The sequence below is a fragment of the Atta colombica genome, unplaced genomic scaffold (assembly GCF_001594045.1).
Source record: "Atta colombica isolate Treedump-2 unplaced genomic scaffold, Acol1.0 scaffold12, whole genome shotgun sequence".
Taxonomy (NCBI): domain Eukaryota; kingdom Metazoa; phylum Arthropoda; class Insecta; order Hymenoptera; family Formicidae; genus Atta; species Atta colombica.
In genome coordinates this window covers 3754797-3763972 of record NW_017259206.1, presented here as the reverse complement: position 1 = coordinate 3763972, position 9176 = coordinate 3754797, and the positions used below count along the sequence as shown (strand labels likewise).

Here is a 9176-nt window from a genome sequence, read left to right as displayed (position 1 = left end):
ATATATAAATAATAATAAATATATATAAATATATATAATAATCCCGAAAATGTGAATTATAATTATTATCATAAAATGATAGCGGTTACAATAATTTGTAGTAATTTTTTTATGTTGACTAAAAATATATATAAATTATAGTTAAATTATTGTAATTACAATCATTTTATTGTTATTTTTTGTTACCAATTATATATATTTATTGATAGAACTTTACATATTATTTATTAATAACAGCAGTAATAATCACAATTACAGTAATATATAATTATATAGTTTATAAATATAAAAAATTTTTCTCTTTATGTACAACCGATATATTGCGTTATCGCGGACGCATTTATCGCATCGCTCATTCCATATTTCGGAGATAATCGATGCGTATTGTTCGCATCGATTGTTGATAACCGATATCACCGGCCTGAACGAAAATATATGTTACTTTCGAATTTGCATGCATTCGTGAAAATCTCGCGACATGCAATTCGACTCATTAAATGTTTAGATAATGATTCGATACATGATTCCGTTCTCTCGATACTCATTACATGGCTATGCGTACATTAATTAGCGTATATGTTACGTCTATGTATGACGAATATTATATCACGTTAATGAATCCGATTCGATAAAAGTATCACAGTCGTCACCGATAACGTGTTATTTATTAAATATAAAATTGTATTTATTATTATATAAAGAATATATTTTGCTTTTTGAAATGTAAGAAGCTAATTGTAGAGTGTCCCATAAATCTAACATCATAGAGCATTATTGATGTGTAATGTCATATTATCCAATTAACACTAAAAGTCTTCTTTATACTCACTAAAGATGACTCTTTTTCATGCATTATTTGGATAAATTTGTTTCGACTTGACTTAACCTTACTTAACTTCATGATAAATGTAAAAATTGTGTTTTTCTAGCTATTACTAAATTAATTGTAACTTCAAAAGTTACTACAAAACTATTAGTTAGTTTAGTGATAAACTATCAGTTAGTGATAAACTATCACTTTAGTGATAAACTATAGCTAAAAAAATATTTTTACATTATCAAGTTAAGTGTAATCAAAAAAAGTTAAACCAGAAAATGAAAAACTGGGCCTAAAAGGATAAATATCGAGCGATTAAATTACTACGAAAGTAAAGAAAATGATAAAAAACCAGACATAATTTTTGAAAAGTCAAAAAATTTCAAAATCCTATTTTTTACAAGAAATACAACGGTAATCCAAAAAAAAAAACAGAAACGAGCAATAATGCTTGATTTAGTGTCAATCGTGTGCTTCTTTACTGTACAACACATCTAATTTTATTCTCTTAAAAATAACGGTACACGATTTATAAAAGCTGCGGCCTTGTCTCTTTAATTTTTCTTCTACAATGCTGGATTTATGGAGCATCATTTCTCCGCGTGATGTGTCCCGAATTTCCATATAAATTTATCACTAATCTCGTGCTCTAGAAGCGCATGAGAATCCGGGCACCGGCTTGCGCAATGCTTGCAGTCAGATGATACATATAGATACGAGCGATTCATAGGGAATTGCTCTCGTTTCTCTATCTCTCTTTCTCTCGGCCTCTGTAAATCCTGTGGCTGCGTTTATTTAGCCTAGACCGTCGTCGTTGCCTCCGTCGTCGTCGTCGTCGTCGTCGTCGTCGTCGTCGTCGTCGTCGTCGTTGTCGTTGCCGTTGTCGTCGTTTCTACGTTATCGCATACGCGTTTTACGTACTCACGACCGTGCACGCACACGCGTACGGGATGCGTGTTTCTCCGTGCGATAAGCTCCGTAAGCATCACGCGAGGCTCCGGCAGGCACGCAGAGGCCTCGGCTGCTCCAGTGCAGCTAATGTACACGGGTACGATGCAACCTTGGCACCGATGGGAACGAGCCGTGAAGAGCAGGTCCTGCTATCGCGTATCGTGTGTACACGTGTACGCGCGCGCATCGCATACAACATCGCGTCTTCTATTGAATCAGGTTCGCCATACGTGTGGGTTGCGGACGTTATTTTATTTTATTTTATTTTTTTTTTCTTTTTTTACGACGCGCCGTGTGTTTGCAGACGCTTCATTCGGACGGGAGGAGGATTCCCTTATTTGGAAGATGCCCGATAATCTTTTTTCCACGATCCGAAACGTAAATACGAACGTATGTACGGAATTCGAATAAGAGTGAGATCACGTCCGAGTTTTGGAGTTTCTTTTTAGGACGGTATTCATAGTCCGTTCTTATTTTAAGACCGTTTTAAGTAAAGGATTGGCACAAAACTGGAAATCGGGGAAAATTGAGAACGATCATGGAAATTAGGAAAAAGTCAGGGAATTTTGGCAAAATTTTCTAGAAAGATCTTTGATTTTGTGATTAAATAAGATAAAATTAAAGAAGTTTAATATGGGCACATCCTACTTTTGCAGTTTTGAAATACTACTAATTAACTTAACAATTAAGTACAAGCAATGTTAACAACATTAACAGCAATTTACATTATTATGTTAAATTGCTCCTTTAATAAAATATTTGATTTCCAGAAATCAGAACGAAAATACAAAACAATTTCAAAATATTATTGAAGGCATCAGGAAAAAGCTGTGGAATTTTAAGATAAGAATTTGTGACAACTGTCTTAATATGATATACAGCTGTCTGATTCATAACACATTGAGAGAAAAATGTCGAAATATTACTTACGAAATTTTACGATTACGATGACAAAATATACGTTTCTGTGAAATATATCTCATAAATTGCAAAAAATAAAATATATAGCTTATTTGGAAAGAATAAAGTTTTATTTAAATAAATATTTATTTCTAATAAATAAATAAATTAATATTTATTTAAATAAATATTTATAAATATTTATTTATTTATAGTGAAATTAAGATGATCTTAAATATAAGACTATGAACATCAGCCTTAGAATTTCTCTCGAGAGAACAGCATGATTACTAGTTATATTCAATCGCGCTGCGCAAAAGGCGTCAAATTTTAAAATTAGTTTTTTTTTGCCCTCCGTATAATCGTCGCGTGACGATTGCGATCGACGGAAGTCCCTCGTCGGTCCGCGCGAGCATGAAACGACAGGCATCGTGCAGAAGGAAGCGATCGTTTATTACAGTCACGTTGGCAGGTTTCTCGCGGTGGCTACTGACCGAATAGATGTTTCTGTCACGTATAATACAGCGACGCATACTCGTGCGTTTAATATTCTACCGGTGATTGGCATTATATACATGCGTGTATTTAATTAGTAAGAGAGGGGGAGAAGGAGAAGAATATATTTTACGACGTATTATTATTAATATTATCACACTCGGCGTGAATTTACTTGATCATTCCGCAGAGACGGCGGTAAAGTGTTTCTTTTTCTTCTCCTTTAAAATTAGCACTGTCATTTTCATTGTCACTGAGCGACCTAGGATCGAAGGCGCCCTAAATTTCTAAATTCATGCCATTCGGAATACTAGGACACGGAAAAAGAAGTGCGCGTCGAAATAGCAAGCGAAGACGAAGATGTATCGGGTATGCTCGTCCCGTATGTTTTGTACCGAGATTTTTTTACACGTGACGTGGTGCGGAATGTGCACACAGAAAAATACATACTCTCTAAATCTGAATCAGTGGATAGTCAGTAATTTTCCATTTTCCATACTTAGCATTACTGATAATCAATCAAGTTAAACTAAAAAAGGAAGAATATTTGAATATTATATAACTAAAATACTGATATTTGCACGTTAATTTCAATCTTCCAATACCGAATTCATTGAATTTAAGCATTAAAACAAGGTTAGATCGCATAATAAAGATTGACTAAGTTAAGGATCTCATATTTAATTCACTGATTACCAACATACTTGGTACTGATATCAGTAATTATTCACTGAGTCAGATTTAGAGAGTATTGTACGCAAATAATAATTACATAGTTTGTCAAACATTAAATTTATTCGAAATGTATTCTGAATCCTAGTGAATTTAATCAAGATTAAAAATTAAATCAAATTCGATTTGCTTACGTTTTCATCAATTTTATAATATTCTTCAAAAGAAAATAAATTTGAGTACATATAACAATGGGTTTTTAGAAAATCTATTATAAGTATATTTTATAAGAATTTTATTATCAAGAAAATATTTTTTATTAAAGATAATCGTTACTAAATTAAAAAAATAAGAGTAAGCACTTTTCTTAGCAATAGAATATTTTTCTGTGTGTGAACGCGGTTGAAAAGACACGCCCTGACATGCGTCAGCTTCATTAGAATATGCGCGTTTTTCAACAAGATTACTCTCGATCGCCGATCATGGTACGAGTGTCCCTCGCTTCCTCCATGCAAAATGCGATGGATCTTGAACCGTCTCGCAACTTGCTTGCGTGGAATGTGTCATCGTTGTTACGCCGCTGAGCGAATGAAGATTAAATCTGGGACGGGGAAAAAGACAAGGGTATGCAGGTCGTAAACGCGATTCTCACACGTGAGTTTAGTTACGGCTGTAACTGGCACAATGAGTAAATAAAGCTAAATTTATTCCGTCCTGTTCGCGTGCAGAAGCTGTTTTTTTCGCACGTCCTTTCCTTCTAGTATCTATCTTTACTGATTTGTCGAGTCTATTCGAAACGGTAGACATTATCGCTTATTTTTTTAATTTCAAATAAATTATTTTATTTATGTACTTTTCGAAATGAATAACATTTTCTTCTTGATATAAGGAAAAAAACTAAATAAGTGTAAATCAAATAAGTAAAAAAGGATTAACATGATCGAAGCTACATCTTTTAATAATTTTCATCTTTTAAACGTAAATTTTAAACAGCTTTCAGCTTATATAAATTATACGCCGATTATTGTTGGACTTGTGAAACGCAATTATAAACTGAAGCTGGAATCACAAATTAAATTGACCGTCAATTTAATAATTGTACTAATTAATAAGCATCTTAAAACACTGCAAATAACTTCTTGCGACAAATATTATTCGAGCCAGAATCTGGAGTTTGAACCTGTAACTTCCCTTGGGTGCTTTTCATTTAGTTGACACAAGTCAACACAAATATTATCCTGTTCTTTGTTATTGATGGAATGCAAAGAAAGGTAGAACATTTGCGTTGACTTGTGTCACTAAATGGAAGCCTTTAAGCAATACAAGTGTCTTTTTATTTTTTTTTTATTTTCATTACTACGTGCGTCGCTTGCGATGCCGCGTTGAAAACGATCTTCCGAGTTCGGAACTTTCAATAAACCCGCCAACCGACAGCCGGAAGGGAGGAAAAATAGCGAAAACGCGAAATCGATAGGGGAACAAACGTTGATTGCGCTGTCAGGTGTGTGTCGGGCATGTTGTAGCTGCAAACAAAACGTTGCCATTGCCGTTTGACCAATCGAAACGCGTGCTCGTCGCTGTCGATACCGTCGACAAGTTCCGCTCGCTTTGCGACTGTCAAGTGAGACACTCGCAACAGAAACGATCGATACTCTCCTTCGTAATATTAATTAGGAAAAAGCGGGAAAGGGAAGATAAAGTTAGTTTCTGAGAAAAGAAGCTACAATTTTTAAGATGTAAATTACCGAGTCGTTGAAAGTATAAGCGTCATTGAGATATGCAAAGAAATGACAGTTTTTTCGCTCATTTGTCATAATAACGACATGACTAAAAAAATTGTCACTTTTCAGTTGTCAGTAGAAAAAGAATTAATGAAAATGTTAAAAAAAATACTTTTAAACTGAGATAGAAATTTCATTCATGAATTTTTTAAAACAGTACTCAGCGTTATATTAATTTCTGTTTAATAATAAATTATTTAGGATCCTAAAATGTAATGCTTTGCAATGACTGCGCACAAAAACAGTGCAGAATCTCAACACAAAAGCAGGACAATAAACAGGACAACGCAGTATTTTAATTAATAGTAATCTACTAATATTAGATAATATAATAATTGGATAGCTGCAAACTACACGTATTTTTAAATTTCTTTCCATCAGAAAAACTGTATACATTTTCACCAGGATTCTTCCTCTACAATTATTTTCAAAATATATTCAAAATATTAAAATTTATTTTCTGAAAAACTGTTTTTTTTTTTTTTAGTATCGCTGTTATAAGTGATATATTCATCTCCTGTAAGAATCTTGTGATACCGTGACAACAGTATCCATTATATACAAGTGCTCGTACTACTGTTCCTTCGAACAAATAGTTTCTCGTGGTAATAATTTCGAAACAATTAGCGGGCTTTCATTAACACGTCAGTGTCGCTACGCGAAATGGACGTGTCCATTTCGTGTCCGAAGACAATGGGAAGCCTTCGAGAATAATACCGAGGACGAGAAGGTTCGCCTCGTGACTGATGACCTTCTTACCTTCTTTCTTACCTTCGAGCGAGCAATGCCGATTACGTAAGCTCGTCGGTTAACGTGTTTAGCGCGGAACCATCGGGCATTCGCCGTGAAAGAGAACACTTGACGAGGAGGAAGCGAACGAGAAGGAAGGAAGATAGCGGGAGAGGAGCAAAGGGAACCTGCAGTGTCAGCGAGAAGGCGAGAGGAGAGAACGTGTAGCCGCGCGAACCTTGAAACTGACATTCGTTACGGTATATTTTTGTGCGGCTTCATCTTTAATCGTCGCTAAAAATCGCTCGCGTCGCCACTTTTACGAACGTTAATTTTGTGAGGGTTACCAAGACGGTAGGGAATAAGAAGCATTCATACACGGGCTGCCTTGACTTCTATTTTTATATACACACGGCGTTTACACTTTCCTTATATTTATTATATTGCGAAATATGTGCTTGCCGAGACGCCGACGATTATTTCGATTTCATAATTACGCGCGATGTATCGTCGTCGACTCGTATTAAATCTAGCAAAGTTAACTCGCGCTCATTGACGGCTATTTACTCAGCAACACCTTGTTTACCAGCCGGACAGTGTTTTAAGGGCGATCATCCTTGCCTTCGCGAGGCGTAACGATATTTTAAAGCTATTTAAAGCTGCTGCAACGAGTTATATTTTTATTATCCGCCGAGAGAAAATATTTTCCACTGCGAAGGGGTTAATTGTCGCGTATCGCCGAGCTTGCTCCAGATATCACGCTGATAATCGCGAACGAGTTCTCTCGCGTTCTTGTTGGCACGAATATCTAAATAATCGCAATGTTAATTATATTTATTTAAATTTATATTTAACATAAATTTAATATTTAAAATAAATTTCTTGTAAAAATCTTCTAATCGAAAATTAGCTATAAGAACGTCTTTTCGTAGCAAAATTCTGTAAATAAAAAAGGGATGTCTATCATCTAGCAATGCAGTGATGCGAGAGAAAAAAAATGTACTATCTCGCTCTGACTAAAGCCATAATCACACTAGCGATTACTTTTCAATTCATTAGAACAAAAACACCAGTTGCTTTGCTCTGATTGGTTGGTTGAAAAGCAATCGCAATTTAATCGGCGATCGCTAATGTGATTATGACAACATGAATTGCCAACAAATGTCGGACCAGTCAAAAGTGTTTCTCTTATCGCCAATCTTTGATTACAGTACCCTTTACACATCTTTTTTTAACGTCCAATATGTATAAGTTACTTTGCATTCGTTAAGGATCGATTGGTTCTGATTCTCGAGAATGCAATTCGTTTGAAATCGACTTTAAATTTAAACTGGATCTGAAATGTACTATTATAAATTGAAACTTCAATCAGATGTTCGAGGTAAGTCTCTCGTACATCTTTTTTTAACACGTCCGATATATAAATTACTTACATTTGTTAAACAGGATTGTCACAGAACTTGGAAAACCGGGAAAAGTCAGGGGAAAATGTAAAAAAGTCTGGAATTTTGAAATTTTTTTTTTCACAATTCCCTGAATTCCCATTATAATTTTTTAAATATTATATCTGTTTACATATATAGTTAAATATATTCAAAACAACTTGCGCACTTTAAATGATTTTAATAAAATAATTAAAATTTTATATTTTATTCAGTTTTTATTCGATCCCTCTTTTTCATCATAACTGCATTCTTTCTTCCAAAACTAATTTTTTGCGGGCTTGAATTTGCATCCAAAATTGTACTATGTCACTAAGCTTTTTTCCCCGTTGTTTTTAATAATACAGACTAGCTTTCCTACAATCCTCGAGTCTAAATGTAAAAATTTACATATTTTATATTACTCATGGAAAATTTTCCATTTTCATCTAGAAAACCTGGAACAGTCAGGGAATTTAAAAATTCCCTATTATTTTCTTCAGCAATCCTGTTGGTTCTCGAGAATACAGTGTCGTTATCCGAAGTCGATAGGCTTTAAACGATCCTGTTGAGGGAAATGATCTGGAATGTGGTGCGCACATCAGGATCGCATCGTCCAAGTCCACATCGAGCATTTCTCGTTAAACAAAGTGCATTAACTACGATTAATTTCTACCCACGGGTAGTGCACCAGACTTTTTGCACATCCTGTACATACATCGCGTAGCGAGTGCGATACGCCTCGTTGCACCTACGACAGCGAGGAGTATGCGTTCTCTACCACGTAAACGCGCGCCGCTCGTTTACCCGGTTGAAATCGCGACCCCGTGACCTTCGCCGTGATATTCACGTACAAGGCCACCTTCGTCGCGCTCCACACATTCTTATTCATACGTCGCGATTGCACGCACGTACGCTAAAATCGAAGGATCACGCAGGAATATTCCCGAGCATTTCGCGCGGTATTAGCGTGGTAATAGCTCAAATATAGCCGCGACTGAAATAGCAATAATCGCTGCATTTTGCACAATTAAAAACTTTTCGCCTTCTTATCCTTTCCCACTCCTGGATTGAAAAATTACTCGAGGGTTCTAATTGAATTACGAAGGAGGTCAGTCGTTAATTGAACCGATAACCGATCGCTCGGTCGTCCATTTTTATATTATTACGTTGTTTATCCTGCGAGAAAATGTAATTTAAAAATTGTGTAATGAAGACGCGAACCGGAAGGGCTTGTGTGACATCATACGACATTGTGAAATTTAATAAAAAGGTCACTCGTTGCATATACTACGACCTACGGTAATAGGTCGTCGCCAGAGGTGCGATTAAATAATAAGTGGTTAAAATAACGAAGACCGTATTGTATAATAATATCTCTGCGAGCGGAGCAGTAACGTGATGGTCAGA

At 35.4% G+C, this 9176-nt stretch overlaps 2 protein-coding genes across 7 annotated transcripts in view; both read left to right on the top strand.

Moving 5' to 3' along the window:
• Nucleotides 1-9176, top strand: part of LOC108694434 (retinoic acid receptor RXR) — a 103072-nt gene that overhangs the window by 48515 nt on the left and 45381 nt on the right. The window lies entirely within an intron of this gene.
• Nucleotides 1768-2179, top strand: LOC108694437. The gene is made up of 2 exons (XM_018203938.1): nt 1768-1987; nt 2073-2179. Exons 1-2 carry the CDS (start codon nt 1768-1770, stop codon nt 2177-2179), a joined length of 327 nt encoding a protein of 108 aa, XP_018059427.1.